The sequence below is a fragment of the Ascidiella aspersa genome, chromosome 2 (genome assembly GCF_963924565.1).
Source record: "Ascidiella aspersa chromosome 2, kaAscAspe10.2, whole genome shotgun sequence".
NCBI classification, from domain to species: domain Eukaryota; kingdom Metazoa; phylum Chordata; class Ascidiacea; order Phlebobranchia; family Ascidiidae; genus Ascidiella; species Ascidiella aspersa.
Genome location: NC_139448.1, coordinates 18338846 through 18364466, shown reverse-complemented (window position 1 = coordinate 18364466; position 25621 = coordinate 18338846). Strand labels below are relative to the sequence as shown.

The window sequence follows — 25621 nt, the reverse complement described above, 5'->3', positions numbered from 1 at the left end:
TTGGAAATGCGCTGTTAAACAATGTAATATATTCTTATCCCTAAACATTCCTACGCAAGTTTTATTATTTGTTTGTATGAGGTGTTAATTTGTGTGTATAAAAAACATTAGAGTTTTCGTATTATTACCGTACCTAAAATGTTTTTAAGGTATTGCCAAATTTTTATGCCCGTTATTGTTGTGTTTTTGCATTGTTTTCGTATATTATATTTACCTTGCCTTGCAGATTGTTATATATTGTACAATACGTATTGTGGGTGTTACTTTGCTGTGGCCCAAAGAAAAATTTAATAAAGATTTATATATATATAAACATATATGTTTCTATGTCAGAAGGTCATTTATCGTATGCTATCAGAAATCCTCTTGCATATAACAAAAAGCTTTCAGTTTGTTTGCAATTCTATAGTAATAGCAATCAGTTGACCTAGAGCTCTCACGCAAACATAAAATAAATATAGTGTTTAAAGTTAGAAAGCTCGTACTGGTGAAGTTCGCCCAGGTTTGGTTCTGATCGCCGTGTTCGCGTTAACACTTTGCAGTTCGTTGCTTTTATTAGAAACGTGTTACAAAATATTGCGTAGAAGAAATTCTCTCTAATTTAGCAAGAAGCGGGAAAGAAGGCTAATATCACGACGCCTTTGGGCTAAACAAACGTTGCTTCAGGGCAGGTCACCGTGCGACGGCTCCTGTCTCGCCTTATAATCGCAAGAAATGTTGAATTGATGTAGTTTTTGGTTGCGAAACAACAGAGTAGAAATGATTTTCTAAGTAAACATAGCTTTATAAAAGTCAAGGTGCACAAGGGCGAATGTGCATTTGGGTTAGTTAGATATAGCTTAAATATTAGTCAAATCACGAAGTAAACCCTAAGTGTTGTAATATGTGTTGCGTTTATTGATAACCTATATTACCGTTTTACCGGTTAGGTTTCTAGCCTTGTTCAGGAGCTAAACGATTGTCTGGCATTCGATCGAAATGGGCGCTGACAGTATGTTTGTAAAGGTATTCGTCTGCCTTCTTTTTGCTTCGGTTTGCGTCGCGCAGTCCACCAAGGCGTATGAAGCAAGTAGTCCAAATGATGTCCAGGAACCACTTTTTGCGAACCGAACTCTCGACGAATGGCTGTTGCGTATTCAAATCCGCGAAAACGCCAAAAGTAAGGAAACAAATCAGTGTCGAAAATAAATTGTTACAACGTTTGACTTTTCGTAACACCTGTTTCATAATGGATCATACTCAAAATTTTGGTAACTTGGAGGTTTGTAAGAACATTTTATTGCTATAAGGCAATTTTAATAAAGACAAAAATTTAATCGAATAAACAATAATTGAATTCCAATTCAAAAAATCACTTACACTTTACACCCACATGGTATAAAAAGTGAATTATGTCGGAGTACTTTGTGTACAACCTTGTATCATCGCGTGAAGTATTTCAGTTTTTCTTTTTACTAACATTTCATAAGTTTTACCCAAAAGCCCCACCAAAAAACAAATTTTAAATGACAGGATTTGCTTGTGCCTCGACCGGTGACACGAAAACAGGTTTCCAACCCCAACAAAAATGTTCCATTTCCGGTAATCTTACTGAGGAGAAATGCACTAAAAATAAATGCTGCTGGAAATTGAATGAAGAGGTTAGTTTTATTTTCATGATAAAGGTGTACATTCACGATCGTAATAATTTATATTAAATTTAAAATGTGATTAAGTTACTATATGCAGTTTTAGTATTTTGCTTCGTTGTTAACGTAAGTTTCACTGATCTTAAGTTATTAACTTAACAACAGCACATTATATGTAAAAAGTAAACCAAGTCTTTAAAAATACACTTACGCGTTTCTTTTAAATGTATTCAGTAAACCATAAGCTCTAAAGAGACGGCAAACGTTTTCTTATCGCCGATATTTTTTTCGGTTTGGTCACGTTCCCCATGTCTATATTTCTCGTAACCGGTACAGACCTCCGCGGTGACACACCCGCTGGCGAAACCGGCTAGAAATGGAACAATCGCGTCACTGCGTGATCGTTAACGCCTTGGTACAGTTCTAAGCTCCCAATTGTCCCTTGATTACAGTGGTAATTATTGGCCGTACCCACGATAAAGCTATTTTTAATTTTAGTTTGCATAAAAATAACATACTTTTGCCGTCCTGCAGGTGCCGGACACTTAAATGCCCACACCGGTATAAAAAAACTGCGGTAATTCGTTGACGTAATATTTTTCTCGTGATAAGTTTGTAATAACCCTTTCCAACCTTAGCGTGATTCATTAGTGTTTCGGTATAAGCGACGCACTATTGCAACAGTAGATTTTAATGAAATTATGCAACTTAGCAGAAATTATGTACACAATTAGTAGAAAGGATCACAAACTAGGTAAAGTTGAAGCTTTACCACATAGCGACACTTAAATGGGAAGAGGGGTGGACCTATTGCTTTATAACAAGAAACCTACATGTTTTTAATAAAAAGCATTTTTAATAAAACAAATCGTTTGAACAAAGTAAAGTTTGATTTTGGCCAACTTACTTCGGCAAATTTATTCTGTTAAAATTTTATGTTTCTTCATAAGATACTGTTTAAAATATGGTTTAGTCAACATTGGTTCGACTTGGTAGCGATCGAGATTTGATCTATATTTTTAAAATACCCAAAATTCTAAAAGAAAAACATTAATTATAACAAACGGACTATTTTGTTATATAGCGACATCTTTTTTTACACAGACAGGCGAAACTTTTTGCTACAAATTCCAAAGTCGAGCTTTCATTCTTGAGTCAATAGACGCACAGTTTGAAGGTACTGTGGAAGAAGAAAGCTATAAAAAGCAAGCTGGCCAAACAGACATTATCGTCTCATGCGTTCTTAGGATAACGAGATGTGAAGGTACACGATGTTGCATGATCCAAATATCAATAACATTTATGTTTTAAAAATTGTAAAAAATTATGAAGTTGAAATTGTAGGCTAAAGTATATTTTTATAACATCTTTCCTTTCGAATAAACTGGCAACTGCGTTTCTACAGATGTTCCGGAGTTTGACAGGGCTCTTGAAGAATTTGTTAACAAAGCTCTCAATGGTGATCCAGCAACCATTAACATTTTGACTCGACAAGAAGGAAGAGTGTTTTTAGCTATTGTACGCTTCCTCGACCTGGATGTACTGCAAAATCTTTTGCGATTTCCAGCAATTGCAGACCTCGCTCTAGGATTAAACGTTGGGGGCGCCGGTACCTCATTTCAGGGTACCATACAGCCACAAATACCAGTTAGACTGCCTCCCGTTACAATTGCACCTCGAGTGCCTTTTATCACGAAGCCGCCTATAAGACGTAAGTTTTGTTTACCGGGCTAAAACATACCTAGGCGTTCTGATTTGACTAACATATAGTGAAATATTTACAAATGCGGCTGTAAAGATATAAGATACAACATCCCTGCAACAGCAGACAAGTTTTGCCGTGAACCAATGTCGTTACGTAAGGATTAGGCCAAGGGTCTTTAAATGTTATTGATTTCAAATAACTCCTGGGTGTATTTTTTTTTGGTCGCCCTTTTTTTAATGATTTTGCTGAATCGGGCATTTTTTATTCAATTTTTGCCCAATACCACCTTTTGACTTTTTACAGTAGATGCGTTTTATTTGTTGTTCTTGTTCTTTAATCCTGCTACGTGGTCATATAAATATTACGTATAGATTATACAAATATTTGTAATATTTTGTAGTCAAAATGAGAATATATTTGAAGGACCGCAAAGATTAGATTAAGTGAATTTGTCCTAGTTAGCTAAATAGATAAAAAATGCTATCATTTGTTTTTTAATACTTTAAATACTAAAATTAAAAACCGTCTAATTATTAACAGATTTAAAAGACACATTGCCAATTTTTTTAAAATATAGGACCAAATTAGAAAAATATTTAATTTACACTGTACTTGAGGTGTTTCAAAATGTTTCGTTCAAACACTTAAACGGTTTAGGGTGCTTTTGGTATCCATGGAGCGGATGGAGTAGCTGCCAAGGAATTTGTGGCGCCTCAGTTCAGATGCGCATGCGTCGTTGCAACGGATGTGTTCCCGGTCAGGGAAATTGCCAAGGATCTTGCAACATATATCGGTACTCATTATAAACATGAGTCCCTATATAATCGAACTTAAAGACTATGACTAGTGAAGAAATTTGCATAAAGAGCAATAGTGTGTTTTGGTGAAAATAAATATTTTAAGGCTGATTTAGCACAATCCTAAATATTCAACAAAGACACAGCCGTGGAATTCACATGGGTATATATACTGTGATTTAAGGGCTGAGCAACGATTACGGTATACTCATGATAATATACAGGGTGTCTTCGGAACATGTTTTAAAAGAAAAAAAAAAACATTTAACATTATTCAGTGCACAATGCACAAGCAACTCTTTGGATTTATGAATGCTGCTAAACGTCTGTAGGCCTATTAATACATTAACTGTATATTAGGCAAAGGGTAGACAGCGCAAATACGACTGATATAATTCATTATAACCAGTTTTTGTTTGTGATTTCTGTTTCGTGCGGTCCGCTGACGTACATCAATTTACTTATGCGGCCATCAGTAAGACGCCCCCTTTTGACACCCCTGACATAACCAATCATAGTGATAATAGGTATCACGCCCATTTTTATATGTACATGTACGATTTTTTAGATCCTGTGCTAACCCAATTGGTCAGATTTGTGGCTATTGGAGTGGTTGGAGCTTCTGGACATCGTGCAGTTCGACATGTGGAGTGGGCGCGCAAACCAGATCCCGGAATTGCATTGGTGGACAAACCGGAACCTTCGGTAGGTTTGATATTACGAATAAAATAAATGTTTATGTCGAGGAGGGCGTTGTTAACCGGGACACCGCCCTATAGGGCGGGGGTTCTCAACACTTTCTTAAACAATTACCTAAGAGTTAATTTTTTGATGACGCAAAACAAAACTGTTGCACTGTAAGTTATTCAAACCGAAAAAAGGACTAAAATCTAATTAATACAGCACTGCTTACATACATCGGAATTTAGGTATAGACCCGTCAGAATTACAAATAAACCGCATCCGAAAATGAAACCCTACCGACAAAACCGAAAATGAAACCTCTTTTACCGAAAATGGAACCCACCCTAACTCTATTTCTAACCGCACAAATAACTCCACATTGACCCAACTTCAAACCCATATCATTTCTAACCCCTAATCCTAATCAACGGGTTGAAGTCTCGTCCGTCGTAGATATTCTTGTGGATTTCATTTTGTTATGTCGTTGGTCTTATTACACTACGCTAATATAAGTTATTTACCTGTAGGTATGGTTTACTTATAAGTCCTATTGCGTGTTCCTAATAAACCCTGCTAATAATTGCCAGGGACTTGACGGGAACTTGACGGAACAATGGACGCTTAGGAAAATTAGAAAACTTTTTTTACAGGGATGGTCAACCAGTTCGAGGCCAATGAGTCACATTTCTTAATTGGGTACCCACAAAGAGCCGCAACTTATACATAAGAAGAAGTTAATATCGCCCTTTTTCCTTCTCCCTTTCACACATATATTTAGAGGTCTACTAAAATCTGTTATTTTTGCAGTGACACAATGGTCGAAATCCGCATGTGCAGATACGTTATTGTTATGTCATACTGTGCTATTGTCGCAAATATAACTAAATATTTTCTAGTTGTTAGTTAAACGGCGCTTAAAAATTATTAAGTGTATTACTGATGTGCACTCGACAAAACGCAAAACGCTGGATAAACCACTTATATGTGTTCGTTAAAGGTTGTGAAGGTAGCACCTCTGAGCGAATAGTGTGCAACAACGGTCCCAATAACAACGGAAACTATCTGCCCTGGAGTGCCTGGACAGTATGCCCCGTCACTTGTGGAACAGGAACTCAACGGAGAACTCAGGTCATTTAGGAAATAGGCCAGTAAACAAAAAAATGACATTTGCAACAAATGTTTTATTAATGATCTATGACGAGAAAGGTGCCAGTAACTCCTTCGAAAAGTTCCCGAAATGATCATGCTTATTTGTCAATATGACATCATCCATGAGGTTTAGTCTACAAAATTCAAAATGCCGATAGACACTCGAGATTAGTCTTATGTTAAACAGTATACAAAGACGCTTTCATGTTCTTACTACGTTTTACGACAACCTCCGGTCATTATGCTCCAAATTTACAAGAATACCCCCAAAAAAGTCAATTAGACTAAATCGATTTTTTCCAGTTATGGTGTCATTTGGGCGTCATCAACAAACATTGTCATAGGTGACGTAAAATTTGCACTTTAGCATTGGGAAAGTGGTCACATATGTTAGCTAAAATCAAGCACAAAACATTAATTCCAAAAATCAAGCACAAAACATTAATTCGAAAAGATAATTACATGACGTCGCTATGATGTCAAAGGTTTTATTTATCAAAGATGTAATTCTGTTAAGAAAAACAAGTGACAATATTTTTCTTTCAACTTTAGACCCATCTAATCCAGACTTTTATGCTCAAAAAGGATAGATTTTAGCATTTGGGCTTTTAGGCAGGCTTACCATTCCGTGCTTATTTGTGTGTTTGATTTGTATAACTATATTTCTAACAATGTATTTAATCAGTTCAATTTATTTTACCAAGGGGTACCAAATTCAAGGACCAAATTAGTGTTTTGCGAGTGTGGGCTTTATCTTATACATGCGGCCATTATCAAGTAGGCTACTGCTTACGCTAAATTACATTTTGACTTTATAAATAGATTATTTGTTAATGACGTCTCATTGGTGTCATCAATTCATTTCATCGTTATGGTCCAATACGTGTTTTGTTGCATTTACTGTACTAGTTAATATGAGAACAATCTCGAGAGATTAAAAGTATTTTCAATTTTGAAGCCTGTAAGAAATATGGACAACGCCATTAAGACGCCTTAGACGCGATATTTTTCGGGAACTTTTTTGGGGCACTGGTCTAGATTAAAATCCTACAACTTTTTACAGTAACGAAACAAGCTTTCAAATTTGAAGTGGCAGAAAGGAATGGATATGGAAGGTTAAATCCAGTAATAATACTTGACCTACCCAAACCAAAACTCGCACCTAACCCGAATAATGTTAGCAATATAAACCCCGGACGAAAATGTGGTAGGATTTTAGACGAGTGCCGTTTTTGTGCCACCCTTTTAGTGTAATTTTAATCAATTTATACACATGTTTGCATGTCTGATAGTGTTTGATAAAAGCATTCTTCTTTTAACATAAATATAGCCAATTATCTAGTAAAGATTGCCAAACAAATAAAAACCTTTCAAAAAAATGTGCAAGCAAGACAGTCCTAGCTTCAATGAGGTTTGTACTTACGTGTTTTGCCTTTTAGTACGGTTGCTAGATTCAATCACGAACAATCCTTGACAAACAGGATTATTGTTTAGGGCAGTGGTTCCCAAACTTTTTTCAGTGCAACCCAAATTTAAGTATTGTAAACATCTCGCGACCCAAGATGCAAACAACTAGGATCGAGTAGGCCTAAGTTAGTTTACATAAAATGGTTTAATGACAAATTACTCCTCTGACTTCGTTGAGTTATGACGTTACAAAGCTGCGCTATAAGACAGTTGATTTCAAAAAGGGTAAAAAACCTGTTGTATTCGAGCCAACTGGGCTGCAAAATGTAAATAAAAGGCAGTTTAATTGTGCTAGGCGCGATTAAATGCGTTTTGGGGTGAAATTGGCAAAACTGCCTAAAACAACGGCATTATTGTCTAACAGGATTTGTACTGTAGAGTATGTGCATTAGGGGGACTAAATTCCTTTAAACGACTATAAAACATAGAAAAAATGTATCGCGAACAGCGATTTTTTTGTTTATAATGTAAAAGCTTTTAAAAAACATATTTTTTTTAGCGGACATGGCCTAGGGAAATTATGAATGCACTTAGCGCGACATTCTTTGATATTGTTTTTAACTTTTTTTCCGTTCTAAAATGCTATTCAGCCCAACACCGAGCAAAATATGACTGTTTTGCCTCATGTGAACTTATGAACTGTGTAAAGTGCTATTTCTGTCAAATTAGACTATATATCCCATTATCGAGTAATATGCTAATCTCATTACTAGCCCATTGCGTCACGTATACTTGTAATTAAAACGTTTTACCAATCTAAAACCAATTAAACGGATTTTTTCTTGTTTCTCGCCTAATATAATATTTGAGCACTAGTTTGCTGGAGAACATTAACTTTTTAATCACGAAACTTGATTTTGAGAGATTTTCTTTATTCTTAGCATAAGGAGGCCCATTCAAGGCTATTTTTCAATTGGCGGTTCCCCATTTTTAAATTGAAGAATTTTGAAAAATCAACATTATGCAAATCTTTAAACTGTTTCAAGTTTTAAATTACTACGTTATTATAAAACAGTGTATATTTTTGGTCCCACTAGATCAGGGGTGGGCAACCTTTTTAACCCAAGGGCCAGTTAGGAAATGTAATGCTGAAAGGAGGGCCGCACATCAAATAAACACTAATTCATATTTTCAGCTTTTACTAGAAAACACAAGTACAAGCGGATATGAAATATCATAGCAGACAAACATGTTCTTGTGGATTCGGCACGAATCTAGGAATTTTGTTTAGGTGGACATGCTATTTTTTTGAAGATGGCGTAAAAAGGTTACGTCATGACCCGACGTCACAAAATTAAGAGCAAGATAAGGAGTAGGAGAGGGATTATTTACACTAAACACTAAAAAAACACATGTGCTTGTGAATTCTCTTACAATTCCAATGACGCCTTTCTCGTACGGATCAGCTCAGTGCAATTTAATTAACAGCCTTAATTGAAAACCAGCTGTAAAACATAACATCTCCGTCAATGTGCGTGACAAAAGTCTGTTACATCTTGACCGTACCAGACAAGTGTAATTGTTGCGAAACAATTCTTTATGATAACAACTTGACACAAGTAAAACTTGAGATTGTTTCGTAATAGATGCTTCCCATTCGAGTTCAACTGCATATGTGTGGCGGTGTAGCCTATGGGTTTCATGTTTCATCGCACTTCAAACAGCAAACTAAAATAGCAAAAGGTCCAACATGGTGCACACTCAAAAATCCTTATTTAGGGAAAAATAGCTCACAGAAGGTGAAGGGCCCCACAAAAAATTAAAAAGGGCCGCATGCGCCCCGCGGGCCGCACGTTGCCCACTCCTGCACTAGATGGTAACCATGCTTATAGTTTTAAAACAGTTTTGTAAAAAGTAGAAATAGCTATAAATTTGGATTGGGACACTGCCTCTCGAAGCGAGTGTTTCCATAATAGGCCCAATTGGTGTTATATTGGTTTCAAACGTTGACATTCAAGAATAAAAATCTATTCCAATTTGTTTGTAATTGTCTGATTTCAAGTGCGAAAACCCAAAGAACTAAAAATATAATAAAATATTAAGCCTGTTTATATGCACCTTTCTCAGGCAGATTAGATTAAGGTTCAAGCCGGCTTGAAAAGTAATCCGTTCCAGCGTCGTAATTACATGGCGCGAAATTCAAGCCAGCTTGAGTGTACAAACTGCACTGATATGCATTATTACTTAATATTCCAGTAAACCTCTAACGCACAACCAATTTTTCGGCTTAGGCTACTCCTTGCGGTAGCAATTTATTGCTGCTTGTTCGTTTTTATTAACCTAACATTGAAAAAAAAACAAGAATTACTTGAGTTAGGTTTGCCGATTAAGTACGTTTTTGACTGTCTGTATAGTGCTTCAGTTTACCTGGCACACAGAATGTAAGTGCAGGAAAGTTAAGCTTGTTTGTGCTGGCCAACGCTATATACAAGGCAAAGTGGACAAAAGAAGGTGATAAAATGTACCAAACATTAATGAAAACTGTATTTGGCGCTGGCCTAGAATCCTACCACAGCGTTGAGACAATTATTAAAGCAAAGTACAATATTTGGGTGAGGGTGGGCCAACTATTACTATTTAAACCTACCCAAACCCGCATCCTAACACAAATAATGTTATATGTTGTGGATTCTAAACCAGCGCCTATGTCACAAATTAGTATACAGGTCATTCAACATCAAACAATTCCGGCCGTCAGCGAAACGAACAGATTAAGCGGAGAACGGATTGAAAACCACTCCTTTTGTCAGATTAGGAAACGAGAGAACTTAATTCATTCCAGCGCCAAAACGAGAGAGAATGAATTAACGAATCAGATTCGAATCCGGCTTAAACGTGCATATAAACGGGCTTATTGTCGTATTTGACTTAACAGTTAAGGACAATTAAAACGAACGAGATGAACAACTTGCAATTCTAAGACAGAAAGTTGTGTTACTTCTCGTAAATACAAAGCTTTAATTCAGTGAACACAATTTGAATTTACAAATATCGGTATTTGTTGAATTATCGCCGATAAATGTAAATTATGGATGTTTAAAACGGTAAAAGCTATACCAACTAAAGTGCCAAGTATAGTTGGACTTTTTTGAACACTTGGGATTATCGGCTTGTTTTCCTCAAAAAGACCAAAACCTTTCGAAAGACTGTTGTCATACGATTAAAATAAAATGTTTCTTCCCTCATTTTTTAGATTCACACATGCGATAGAACTCAAAACGTAGATTCAAGAACTTGTGCCACGACTCAATGCTGTGGTAGACTGCCTTGGACCTTATGGTCGCCTTGTAGTCGGAGCTGCGGCGAAGTAAGATCATTGATTTTAGGACTTTTAATAACAAAACACGATAATCTGACCTAAAATATATGCAACTTCGAATTTAAGTTACAGTTGATTATATCATGAAAGCTACAAATCACGTAGGCTAATAAAAATGGCGCTGTTTTCCTTTAAGGGTATTCGAACCAGAACTCGCGGGGACATTTGTCCAAATATACTGGAGGATGAACAATCTCAAGTTTGCAAAGCCCGTAAGTAAACTACAGCCAGTAAGTTTAATTAACATCATTAAAAAGTTTTACGGACTTTCTTGATTTTACAACAGCGCCTGGAAACTGGGGTGAATGGTCCATTTGGTCGGAATGTAGTCAGTCGTGTACAGGAGGTACACAGACGCGCAGAAGAGTACATTCTTGTGGACCTGTAGAGGACGTAAGCAGAGCGTGCGGCCTGCTAGGCGACTTTGTCCCTTGGTAGGTTGAAACCACTATACCGCACACTTTTATACAACCAAGTATACAAAATAAGTTGATGGAAAGCTGTTTAAACTACTGTTTGTAGAAGTGTCAGTTTTTTGTTTGAGCTAATTTTTATCAGCCTACATCGGTTTAAAGTATATAATTTACAACAAAAACAAAGGGAATCTTCGACTCTTTCTAACAAGCCATTTGTTTCGTGAAGGTCTAGCTTTGGAGCGTGTTCACAGTCATGCCCCGGAGGAACAACGTTGCGCACCCGTTCACACAGCTGCACCAACACAATACAAAGAGACACCGCTTCATGTGGTCCAGAGGGGTCCTATGGTGACTGGCAGAACTGGAGCACGTGTAGCAATACTTGCGATGGAACAAGACGAAGAAGACGTTTCCACTCTTGTCAAAAACCCGTGGACGAAGAAATAGAACGCTGTGGCACTGGAGGTTTGATTTTTTTATATTTGAGAGTAAGCCTAAAAGGCCTAAAGAATAATGTTAAACTCAAAAATCACTTTTTATTTAGAAACGTAATATGCTTAAACATATATTACGTTACCGCTTTACTTAGGATTTTTCGGCGAGTGGGTACAATGGGGCTCCTGCTCTCAATCATGTTTTGGAGGAAGCCAGTTTCGATTTAGAACCCATGTTTGCAATCGCCAGACTGAAGTAAGTCAACTTGTTTAAAACGACTGAGGTTTTAGGCTAAACATACCTGGATTTAGAACACTGTACTAAGCCTAAACATTTTAATTAACTGCAGAATGTGATATTGGTTTTGTAGTCGTAATGTTCAACAACCATAAAAGCAATCCAGTCATACAATATTACATAATCCTCTTTCTTGATTTGCTGATATCAACACAAAATATTTATATCAACACAAAATATTTATTCACACTCATAAAAGCACACGGTTATTTAGAGGGTCGATCGCCAATGCGGAAGTCCTGGAAGTTGGGGAGTGTACTCCTCGTGGACTGCGTGTTCGAGACCGTGTGGAGGAGGTCAACGTTCCCGTTCAAGAATGCATTCATGCCGTAAGTGAAAACATAAGAAAAATATGTTGTTACAAAATTATCTAAATATAGCCACCCACACTAAAAGAATTAATATAAACATTCGGTCCAGCCTATGTAGTGTTTTAGGCTATACGATATATTAAGAGGTTTTCTAATTAATTTATTTCAAATATAAATCCTTTTTAGAGTCAATGCACCATATGGGGTATAAGATTATGTTTGGTAACATATTGTGACTGGTAAATATCATAAAACTCGTTCCACAAATACAAAAGCAAAAAGGCAAGTCTTTTTTTCATTGTGTAGATTTGTCTTTTTAAGTGAACTTTTATTTTAAAAAGAGTACTAGTGCTAGACGCCAGGGTGTTATCCTTTCAAACCTACGATGTCAAACTGATATAGCCTTTTATTCAATGTTTGGTTAATTAACGCAGGCTACGATGTGACTAAGCTTCCTAGATTAATAGGCCTGGTAAAATACCCTTATCACTTTTACTTAATGCACTATAATAATGACTTTTCTATAATCGGAATGATGGCTTTACTTTTTGCCCAAAACATCGGGCATCAGTTTGATGAAATAAAGTAAAATAAAATATAATATTATACCAGGTACCGGATATCTTTGTTCATGCCTTGTTAATGAAGTTAGCATTCTTGCAAATTCTTTACTTTTTTAATAAAGCCACAACAACAAAAAATAATAAAGGCCTCTGTTATCTGTCTTGAAAGGAGAGAACTTAACTTAAAATAAAAGATACTTTAACTTAAGTAGGAGGCCGTAATGATATCATCCCCAGTTTTCTGTAACTTGTGGATTATCACACGAATGTTATTTGCCTCTGTTATTGCAAGAAAGAGTATTATAAACCGACATCCTATTTCAGGTTGAGACATAGATTAACATTACTCGATTATATCGTTACATTATTTAGTAATGTTGTTTGGACGCATAAGTAAAGTTAATGGCAGAACTCTCACTAAGTGCTTCTGTTATAAATAAGCGCTTTGCGTTGTTTGATTTAAAATGAAACCGTATTTCATGGCCTTGTACCGATCTAATGAATGGGCGTTCGAAATAAATTACAATTTTGTTTTTTAAAACAAAAAGTAGGATCGGAAGAAGACTAAGCTGTTGCCTAACTGCAGTAAGAATTACATGAAATTTTGACTTAAATCGTATCTATTTTATTCACAGCCAATACATTAAACGCCGGTGAGACCGGAACCGAACAAATGACTGAAGCATGTAACACTCAAATTTGTTGCGTTTACCGTGCCTGGACAAGCTGGAGCGGCTGTTCGCAATCATGTGCCGTTGGAACCAAAACACGTTCTCAACAAAACACTTGTCCCAATGTGAATGACAGAACGCAAACAGAAGTAAGAATAAAATATTATTTGGTTATGTAGGTTAAAACGTTGAATATTGGCCTGTAACAAAAGTTAATAATAAACTTAATATAGGCCTACCCTACAAAATTGTTCAGAATGAACGGGTTTGGATGTAACGCATAGGTTAGTGGTTGTTAACCAGGGGCGTATATCCCCCCGCGGTGGCGCCCACTATTTCTTAGGGGTGTGCGAGCTCTACTACAATATTAAACTTTTTATATGGCGATTTTAATGGTTCCATGCTGCGTTTAGCAATATTTATGCTTTTATGCGCTTATTGTATACTTATGTGCTTCACACGAACTTTTTACGTATAGTTTGTAATATGGCCTTACAGCTGTGGCCCTAGCAAACTGTTTAAAAAGATTAGTTTAATAAATTCCAATAGAACACGATCAATGTGCAATGCTTAGTGTGCCCACTGGGTGTATCCGGAATTAAAGTTTAGCCAATTTAAACTAAATAATGTAATTTAGGTTCGCGCTTTGTGCGATTAAAATTGATCATTTTCGTATTGAATCAGTGATATGAATCAACAAATATCGACTTACTTTATCATGATAATAATGTAATATATGAGAAAAAGGCACAGGATAAATAAAAAAGTGGGGCGCAATACAAAACAGGTTGATACCCACTGGTATAGGTTCACATTTGATGGTCTTTGACAGGAGGACAGCCTCGTGTAGTACAAAAAAAATCGACACCATGCATAACGAGTTGGACAGTAGTATAATAGTGTATATCTTAAATAACCAGTATTTAGATAGATACACAAGCGTCTATACTTTTTGAAAATTAAAAAAAAAGTTAAAAGCGATTTGTTCTGTTTAAAAGAGAGTAGCAAAATCGCAAAAAATTGTGACTCGAAAAAAGTTGTGCCCTGGCGTTTTTACACATCCCTGACGCTACTTATACCAACACCCCCATATAAATGTGCATTTTTAAGTATTATGCACTATAATTTGACTTAACGTGCTGTGACGTTTGTTGACAGAGTTGTTTTATAAGCGCTGGTGAATGGACAGAATGGGCAAATTGGGGGGATTGCAGTGGAACTTGTCCTGGAGAGAGAAGGTTGAGAACTCGTGGACATACCTGTAATATTGACCAACAAACGCAAGCGCAGTTGTGCGGACAAGGGGGTGGAATGGGTCCTTGGGCTGTTTGGTCATCGTGCTCCAGGACCTGTGGCGGAGGAGTACGTACAAGGTTTCGCAATCCGCTTTGTCCCAGTCGCCAAAAAAGGGAAATCCAATCTGAGTGAGTATTTTAGTTAATCTTACAATCAAATCACTACATCAATATAACATTTTTTTAATTATAAACAATGCAGCTATATATTGGCCTACTCTAATTTGACGTTTAATTGTTAGAAAACATAATATTTTTTAACGCTGCTAGCTCGCTACGAATGTTTATCCGCTAAAGGTTGAAATAGCAGTTAATGTCATCACTATAAACTAAACATATTCTGTTCACCACATCACGCAATCCAACACACAGGCAGTAATTGACGCTTATTATAAATTAAGAATAAATACAGTTCCAATAAACATCAGATATATTGTTTTTTTCCTTTTATATTGTTTTTTTGGGCGGTGAGCAGACTGGTGTATCTAGCACAAATGTAACCAACAAATTAAATTTTCAGGGCATGCAACACTTACATGGGAGATTATGGTCCACCGTCCTCATGGTCAACTTGTAGCCGAACCTGCCTTGGTGGAGTGCAGAGGCGCACACTTGTACATACCTGCGGCATGCCGAACAAAGATGAACAGCAGTCATGTGGTTCCCGTGGATCCTGGTCAGATTATGGACCTTGGTCGGCATGCTCTTCGACGTGCATTGGAACTCAAGTAAGAAACTCATCAATTACTGTTTTTAGCTTGAATAAATGAATTTGGCTACACGAATACAGAAAATAAATCGTAACAAACATTATGTTTAAATGAGTCACTACGACCGAAATATGTCTTTCACAGCGCAGAGTGCGACGACATCAATGTCTAAACACTGTGGATGAAGAAACATCGACTTGTGGAAGTCCTGGATCATACGGCGACTTTGGTCCTTGGAGTCAATGTTCACAATCATGTGCCGGAGGTACATCGTTGTTTAATTGTTTGGCTAATTTGTAATACGGGGATGCTATTTATTTTTCTCCCTTTTGTCAAAATAGTAAGTTTTTCATTAAATACACAATATGTGTGTATTGTTTTAGGAACTCGCGATCGATTTAGATTTCACAACTGTGGCAGAGAGGCCCAAAGAGACGTCGAAAACTGTGGACGAGCGCCATTTTTTACTAATTGGTCTTTTTGGGGTAGTTGTACTGTAACTTGTGGTGGCGGCACACAGTCGAGAAGTAGACAAGGTTTCTGTGGAGCTTCGAACGAGGAAGAGGTACGTGATTCAGTTCCGGCATATTGGTGTTTACAGCTTTGCAAAAAGACTAGATTGTCAGACAACATAACTTCTCGAACCTTGCTTGTTATAAGAATAGTATCTTTGATGTACCGGTGTTGTAGTAATTGTTTTTGGTAGATATAATTATTCGACAAAATTTTAAGTCTAAGTTTGTTTTTATTACAGTTTAATTACCAAACACGGCCTTCTAAAAAACTATTGTCGTGTCGAATTTTATTACTCACACTTTTTTGCGTTTCGCATTATTTTGTGTAAAACGGAAACGAAATTTTCATATAAACCAGGGGTCGGCAACCTTTTTTACAATGCGGACCGGTTTAAAACTAACATTTTGTCACAGCCGGCCTTTAAAAAATGTTCGGTAAATTTTTTCAATGTGAACTTTAAGCTTGTTTTGCTGCAACGAGATGCTTCCATCTAGAAATTAATGAACTTAATGAAACCCGCGGGTGGCATCTGGTCCGCCAATAATTTAAACCGTCAGCGTCTCGTTTCAAGTCGCAAAAAAATTAAATATAATGGCAATACAAAAAAGTATAGGCTACGAACTGACACCTGAAAAGTATAGAATAGACATTTGTACAAGGCTTGCCAGATATTTTGCACCAAATTTAAAACATTTGGCTCTTTTCACCGTGGTTGATGTCTGAAAAATATTTCAGCTTTTTGGCTTTTTTCTGTCCTTTCTATAGAGGCTGGCTAAAACTAATTAAAATGCATAGGTATTTTTTTGAAACTTTTCCTGCTTAACTATCAAAATAATAAATCATTTTATTATGGGACATTTTTTATAAAATTAGTTTGCATGAATTTATTCTATTGCACTTCAGGGTAAGCTTGAACATCAAAAAACTTGCTCTCCGTCCATTTTTTGATATATTGTACGAATTAAGGATATTTTGCAATAAAAATATGCATTTTAGGATGTTGTGAACGTGCTATGTAACTCATACGACCACAGCACACTGGTTGTTTTGAACAACACGAGAGCTTGATGCTAAGTGTTATATTTCACCATACTAATCATATGACATATTTAAACGAAAGTTATTTGTTTTGAATATAAAAACACATTTAACTCTTTTTGATTTTTTCCAGGTTTTTCTGTGGCTTGGGTTTAAATCAAATTTTTAAATTGGCAATCCTGCTACGGACCGTTAACGAACTCCTCGCGGACCGGCGCCGGTCCGCGGACCGGCGGTTGCCGACCACTGATATAAAGCGCTTTTGTTAATATAAACCGCTTTGTTAATATAAACCGCTTTGTTAATCACGTGTGTTGGTTATTCTTGAAACAAAAAAGAGCCTCTTGTAAGCAGATTTAAATGAAAAAAAAATACACGAGGTTTATTTCGTCAATATAGCGATATGAAGAGCTTAATAAAAGTAGATTAGGCTATGGATAAAGTTCGCTTGAACAAGCGACGTACTGTGGAACACAAGATCAATACATCGACTGTTTTCCGTAATATATTTTTGCCACAACAAAATAACCAAGCAAATTTGTCAGTAGTAACGTATGTTTGAGTGGTGATATACTTTTTACTTTGCAGAAAAGGATTTGTGCTACAAAAATATGTTGCACCATCCAGCCGTGGCAAGAATGGAGTTCATGTTCAGCTTCCTGTTTTACGGGAGAAAAAGAGCGTATTCGCGTCAGCCTTTGCTCTGGAAACACACCTGTCGACACACAAGTCATGCGTTGCACGGCACCAGGTTAGAATAAAATTTGCGAGGAAAAAACGATTATTTTATAACGGTTTGAAGTTGTTTAGTGTGAAGAATGCAGTCGTTGCTTCATCTGATTAATTTAAGATTTTTGCCTAACCCATACTGTGAAGTTCGTTCTTGCCATTTCAGATGAAATACTCAGTGATTGGAGCGTGTGGAGTTCATGTACGAAATCGTGTGGAGGCGGAATTCGAACGCGAACTCAAACGAGCAATTGTCGGAATAACCCCTTTGTTCAAAATCAAGCTTGTGGAACTGGACTTTGTCCGATTTGGACAAGGTGGACGGAATGGAGTGGTTGTTCTGTAACATGTCTTGAAGGTATTTCTTTAAAGTCATAGAGAAAATACCTCGACCTAATTACCAATTTTTTGCTATTATAAGTCGATGGTTTATTTTAGAGCAGTGATTCTTTTTTTAGGTTTTGTTTCCCTTATATCGATTCACCCAAATTACGAAAGCAACAAACGTAACCATTCCATTAAATTTCAATGAACAACATTGATAATTAATTTAACAAATCATTTAGAACAAGCAAAAAAAAAATGATTACCGTGAAAAGCAATCCACGGGTTAAAAGGAGGAACTAGGCAGATTTTAAATCTCGATTAAATTTATCTTTTATATGTCACTATCACCAAAAGTCGCTATTTACTCGACTGCAGCATGCACAAACAGATTTTGTACAATGTTTGATTGGTATATACATGAGCACAAGGTGTTGCGCCCTTTTTTAGAAAAGTATTGTTAAGTGGCTACATGTGCTACGCGCAATTAGCTTACTATTTACGGCTGATGAATTTTGTTCTGTTTTATAGATAGTGCAGGCTTACCTATGTGTATAACAGTAAAAAAGTCGTTAACCCCCAATCTGTTCATTCCCTCTTGCAAAATGTTCATTTACCAAGAGGTGAACCATTTACCATTTTAAAAAGCAAAGGGTTGTGATTTTTGAAAAAAAAGGCAAAGGGTTGTGATTTTTGAAAATTGCTACGTATAGTTAATTTTGTTCTCAGTAAGGCAGTGGAACACAACCTAAAGACCTGATAGAGACTTGTGCCAAACCCTTTGCCTTTGATTTTATTTGATATAAAATACAATTGCTTCTAAAAAATAAATAATTTGCCAGAAATTTTAACGAATCTTTTTAGAATTCGCACTCAAATTGACTTATATTATTGCAAACCAACGACATGCCTACAATGGAGTTTGTTATTTCATACAATAATTGTAGACAATCGAAAACACTGCTGAGTGCAACCTATCTTATAACTAGGGAGATTAATTATTTTTCGACCTAAAAATATATTTTTTTGCAAAAAAATTGACCTATTATAAATACATTGATTTAAACGACATACTGTAGTTTTAAGTACTGCATTAGTGTCTTGGTGTTATCAACTACACTTTTTTAATGTTTTACTGACTTCCGGTCGAACGCAAATCAGTTATTTTTTCGGGTTTGTGCAAAACACGACGCTGGTTATTTAGAAAAATTTTGTGTAAAACAGTGAAAATACTAGGTTAAAATAATTGCAGAAAGTTAACAAAGACTGAGGATATTATCGAAATAGAAACTAGGAAAATTGCAAATCACAAGCGAAGACAGCAAATACTGGTTAATTTATTTGTCCAAATCAGAGATGAACAACGATATAAAGCAAAACGAAGTCCGAGCTTAACCTATTACGATAAACTAGGCCTGGGTGATTAATTTTGCCGGTTCGCCTCATCAGGGGTTCCCAACCTTTTTCCAATCCTGTACCACTTGGACGTTTTGTACTGCCACGCGTACCACTTCTTGTATCACAGTGGTTCTTAACCTTTTTTCTACCGCGCCCCTTTGGTAATTGTCCTGTGCCTTGCGCCCTGTTTTTCCCGGTGTAAGCCTGATTCATATACAAAAATATTTTTTATTAAAGGGACTCGATCGAAAACAAGAATTTGTAGGTACGGACAAGCGGGACAACTTGGTTGCTTGGGAAGTGATGTAGAAAGGCAAACCTGCGATAGCGGTATCGGCGCCTGGAATACATGGCTTTCATGGACTCAATGCACTGTAAGTCCAGTACATTAGGCCTATAGGATAACGTTAAAATAAACAATATATTTATCCCAAGTCATTGAATAAAAAGAAAAAGGATACCATACGTCAATCTGTATTTTCGATCGTTAACTGTAAATGATAAGATGTTTTTCGATGAACTTTTAACAGTGATCAAAAACTATAATATTTAGGCCGCGTGTGGTGGTGGAACACAGTTCAGATCACGAACACATACATGTGGACTTGACGATGATTTCGAAACGAGACCTTGCAACACTTTCCAAGGTAACAATTTTACAATGACTCACAACATATACTGTAATCAAACAGTCGCCAACAAATTTCACTAAAGACCTCTTATCCAGGGAGAAAATCAGCATTAGCCTTTAAAAGCAACATATAAATCAGGGATGGCGAACCACTGACCCACTACAGATTTTTTATTACCCACTTGTCTCTCTAAAAATACCGAAATGCTATAAACCATTTTCAGGAAAGGATAAATGTAAAAAAAAACTAAAAAAAAAATTCGAATTTTTTTTTCGTTAGAAAGCACTATACTGTGTAAATTAAGGCTGCCGAACCTGTGGGTCATGCAAAAGTGTTTTAGGGTAGACTTGTAGGCCTACATTAACTGGACTTCAACAAATGCGTGCAGAAATGCCGACAACTGAAAGCATTTTGTTTATCGTTGTGAAACGTAAAGGGTCGCGATCCTTACACGGAAATTAAGAGCTCACAGCTTAAAATTTCTGAAAACACTGGTTAAATCATGCTAAAAAGCTTTCTGTTGAACTGAATTAATCCCATAAAATATGCTGCAGCATTTGTTAACTACTTATGTTCTTAAAAAAGTTAACTACTTACGTTCTTTAAAAGAGGAAATTAAAACTTGTAAATTGTTTAAAAACCTTAAATTGCCAACCCAGACAATAACACTTAAAACGACGCAGCAGTAAAGTTTTGTATAAAATTAGCATATATGACCCACTTGAGAATGAATTTTGTAAGGATTCAGGTCGTGTTTGTGACCCGCGCAATAAAATTGTTCGTTAACCCTGATATAAATGAACTTTTAATATCACAGTACCTTTTTTCAATGGTTTGTTAATTTGCCAAGGTTTCCTTCGCTCTGGGATTATCAACCTTAGAAAATTATATTTTAAATCTAAACGAAGAGTTTGCATTTTTAACAGGAACCTTTTCCGTGTGGTCTCCTTGGGGTGCGTGTAGTAAATCCTGTGGCTTTGGTTCGCGGGAGCGCCAAAGAGTACAATCGTGTACTCGACAGGTCGAGGTAGACAGTGAAGCCTGCGACTTGACACCTTCGTTCAATCCTTGGGGCAGTTGGTCACAATGCAGCCAAACGTGCGGCGGAGGATCCTACACGAGAGTATGATAAGTAGTTTAACAGTCTTACTATTTAGCTTTAGCGGGCACAAGTTCAATGATTACGTTTTTTCCAGTTTCCATAGGAAATGTTTTAAAGATATTATGAATAGTAAAACTTTTCCGATTTTTTTATCAATCAAAGGTAAATAGATTTTTAAGAGGAAATCTCACTTACTGCACTGATAATGGCAAAAGAAATTGCCGAAACGTTTGCTAATAAAAGAATGAATCTTTTATCTATTATTTGGGCCACTCTCTTTCTACTGAAGATAAGGGGAATATTTTTGCTCATTTTGCCTAAACAACCCAAACGTGTATTAGGATGTCATCAACGAAAATTAACATAGCTATTAACTAATTAACAGCGGATAACGTAAGTTTATAACACTTGCGGTATTATGCCAGGCCAAATTGCTAAAACCTACCCAGGTATGGGTGTAGGCTTATACGACTGTACGTAGGCCTACTACAAAATGTTGTGATACTTTTTTTATTGTAAAGCATAAATTAATATTCTATACTGGCAAATGTTGAACCAATTCCATGCTGTTTAATTTAGACTCGGACCCATCCGTGTGGTTACACACCAGAGACAGAAACCGCAGCATGCAACACATTCCTAGGAGACTATTCATCATGGCAGCTCTGGTCTGGTTGTAGTAAATCATGCGAAGGTGGCGTAACATTAAGACGAAGAAGCCACTCTTGTCTTACCGACGACGTTGAACAGCAGGTTAGTTTTTTTTTTAGGATTATATCTGTTTTGTTTTTACAAAAATGTTTTAATTTAGCTATGTAATGAGAATACATGTCCCTACTGGTCCGGATGGACGGAATGGTCTGGTTGTTCTGAAAGCTGTTTCAATGGAATACAAACCAGGAGACGTGAATGTCAAGCCGGTAAAATTAATGATGATGGCTGTAAAGGAGAGTTTTTTCAACAGAGATCGTGTAGTAATGGAAATGGAAACTGGAGTCCATGGAGTAGTTATGGCCCTTGCTCCAAGACATGTGCCGGCGGTCTCCAAACCAGGTATATGCTTATCCCGAAGTCAAAACTATTCAATATAAAATAAAAAAGTCCTACTTTGTTGGTAAATTTTTGATTGTCTTGGTGTTCTTTTTAGATCTCGGAGAAACACATGTCTGAAAGACCCGGAATATCAAACCGAAGTTTGTAATGCTGACTCCGGTAATTGGAACCCCTGGGGCCCGTGGAGTAACTGTCCAGTCACGTGTGGTGGTGGCCAAACATCCAGGCGACGTAGTCACACTTGCGATAAGCAAGACGAGTTTGAGGTAATACAATGCAACACTGATCCGGGATTTTGGGCGGCATGGAACGCTTGGAGCACGTGTACAAGGGGTTGCGCTGGCGGTTCGACCTTTCGAAGTAGGGTACATACATGCACTGGTGAGGTAGAACGCATGCAGGCCACGTGCAACACCAATCCCTGTGCTATCTGGGGAGGCTGGACCGTGTGGGGAGAATGTAGTAAAACATGTGGACCGGGAACCCGAGTAAGTTTTAGTTAAATTATCTAATATTCTTTCCAAATGATTGTAAAAGCAAATATGTATGCTCAGAAATAGTGCTAAATACAACGAAAAGGAAACCTGTTTTTTGAAACTTGGCGCATGTTTTACCATTAAAAAATGTTAATCAAAACACTTTCAACACATTTTGTTTTGTAGAGTCGTGAGCGCAGCTGCCATGGGGGTATTGCGGGATCTGGACTCTGTTTCAATAACACAGTTGGTCGCATCGACTATCAAGCATGTCAAGCAGGTTATTGTCTACCGAATTAAGCACAATTCTTGTTTTTATTTGATGGACCTTTTCAAGCGATTAGTAACAACTAACATTGAGACAACAAAAGCATCTTTCCTAAAACCAAAATATGTTTGCAGCACAGTGCTGCGACTTTGGCTGGAGCGGATGGAGTGTTTGCTGCTGGGATAACGTCGGAAACAAAAACTCACAATTTAGACTTCGCGGTAACCGATGCACTTCACGATGGGCTAATCTCACTCGCTCTTGTCCAGTCGGCATAACTCGTACTGGATTGGACTGGTAAAAAATGCACATTAATAGAATTATTGATCGCGTGCAATAGTGACAAGAACGTTAAATCCGTTAACTGATAGAGTTCAGAGTTATTTTGCGTTCAATGTTTTTACTTAACAGTATCATGAGTGTATCATGGGGTCAAATCACAAATAAAGCCAGTATCACACTTTCGTTTATTGTGAAAATCCGAGCACTAAAACATTAAAACGTTTTGGAAAGCTTTAAAACGTTTTGGAAAGCATTATTGGTGCGATTTAGGTATAAGGTTCAAAACCCACACCCCTTTTTAATCTTTTGAGACTTAATTCTACATTAGGCTAATAGTAATTATGTCAAGTTAAATTTTGTAGTGATTTCGTGTCTCAAAACGATATGTTTCCTAAAAACCTATATAATAAAAATGTTGAATCCGTATCGGTTTATTTATTATTGTTACTATACATATGATTGTGTTTTTTGCTTATTTCAGCTACAACTATGAACTTGTATTTGAGCAAGCTGACGTTTTAAGAGAAGAACGTCGACGCAAGCGATCCGTGGAGTTGCCGTTCGAATGGTAGATGAAAAGTATTTTTGAGCATTCATCGTGTGTACGCTTTGCATTCCGTAATCTTACTCTTATTTAGTAACTGTTGAGAAATATAGGTGCAGCATGCATTATATGAAATGTACATATTTTAAATCATGGTTAATCTTGAGATATATTTGTGTTCCAACGTTTATTAATTTGTTAGAGTGATGCATACAGAAGAAACGTTCCTCACAAAAATAACCAGGCTTCTTGTGATACTTAATTTACACTAACACCCAGCGCGACTAAAGCGCAATATAATTTCTGTAAAATCAACAATGTACTAAAAAGATCGTCATATAAATATTTTCGAACATCTGTGTGTTTGACTTTATAAAAAGCAATCAGACAAAGGGCAAGAGCATTACGTTGGATAAAATACCCGGCGTTGCCCAGGTTCAAAAGCTTGTTTCGTGCGGATGGAAATTTTCCGAAATAAAAAAGTGCGGATTGAAACTAGTGCAAAAACCTTTTTTTAAACGTGATAACATTTTTTTTATTATTCCACTACCGGCGCTACATGTTATATAGATATAAATGTCAAAACACGTGATGTTTTTGCTATTTCGTGGTGATTGGAAGGTGTTCATACTAAATTATAGAAAAGCAATGGCACCCCTATTCTGTTAACCGCTAAATATGTTTTAAATTGGTTAACTAAATGCTCTCCACCAGTAGATTAACATCAAACGGCCTGTGTGAAAGCGGTGAATGGCATGTTATAATTAAAAAAACAAAACAAAAAACAATGCTGTGTTATGTTTCAGAAATGGACTGAATTAATAGGCAGCCTAAATTTATGTCTTTATAAACAGGGAAGGCTAGTACGTACAGTATACGCCTAATTTTATTAAAGCCATCAAGCTGTTGTCTTTTAATCATTAGTGGCTATTTACACTTAATCAAAAAGGGCTCTTCCGGATAGTGTAACATCTGCGTCAAAGGGTTTAATACAGCTAAAAAATCAAATTACTATTTTTTTACTTATGTCTAAACGTTGCACTATACGTTCGACAAACAAAAATTCAATGTAATGTGTTTTTGCATTTCGCTGTGTTCAGACATGTAGCCTTCATCGTAAAGCTAAAACGGGGCTGGTCGTCCCTTGACTGTTTGCCTCCTATTGTATTTAAAATGGTTTAACTAAATGCTTTACTTTGCGAACTTTTTTTTTAATTTTGCCTGATTAAAAAGTAAGAAGCCATTCATATTATGCTTAAATCAGTAGCCTATCAAATTATTCTAGAGTATAGGTTTGTTATACGATATCCGATTATCCGTGCATGTCTTAAATGCATAATGAAAATATGTTATTGATACGATCCGCGTGTGGCAACAGTAATTGTTTAACTTGTGTGATACCCAAGCAAGTAAAATTGATATGAACATTTTTAAGAGTATTGTGACGACGCTTGCTTGAGACCCGCGCTTAATTACTTATCTTTTCATTCTGGGAGTAAACGACTTTCTTTAGTAAACGACTTTAATTTGGCTTTGCTTTTGCAAAGCTTTACACTCGAGTACACTTTAGCTATAGAAATGGTTTCACTGTTGTAGGTCATTAAATATATAACTGTAAAAACTTCTCAAATACGTTCAAAAAGTGTTTGTCATTTGCATGGAAATCATCTTTAAATATTTAAAACTATAGACGAAATACCCGGTGTTGTCCAGGTTAAATAGAATATTTACCAGTTATTCTAACTCAGTGTTTCCCAACCTTTTTTACACTAGTGCCCCCTTGGGCTCCATAATATTTCATATCGCCCCCTC

General features: G+C 36.6%; 1 protein-coding gene across 1 annotated transcript; it reads left to right on the top strand.

Moving 5' to 3' along the window:
- Window positions 1-933: 933 nt before the first annotated feature.
- LOC146164164 (uncharacterized) lies at window positions 934-25621 on the top strand. Its single transcript, XM_083381273.1, has 29 exons — window positions 934-1159; window positions 1513-1640; window positions 2733-2892; window positions 3034-3339; window positions 3991-4126; window positions 4699-4835; window positions 5812-5942; window positions 10624-10737; window positions 10886-10961; window positions 11036-11183; window positions 11392-11630; window positions 11755-11855; window positions 12112-12226; window positions 13407-13591; window positions 14601-14866; window positions 15258-15465; window positions 15592-15712; window positions 15831-16012; window positions 17590-17752; window positions 17897-18088; window positions 19690-19826; window positions 20006-20099; window positions 21011-21207; window positions 21766-21939; window positions 21998-22239; window positions 22334-22727; window positions 22902-22995; window positions 23118-23280; window positions 23747-25621. Exons 1-29 carry the CDS (start codon window positions 979-981, stop codon window positions 23835-23837), a joined length of 4875 nt encoding a protein of 1624 aa, XP_083237399.1. The 5' UTR covers window positions 934-978; the 3' UTR covers window positions 23838-25621.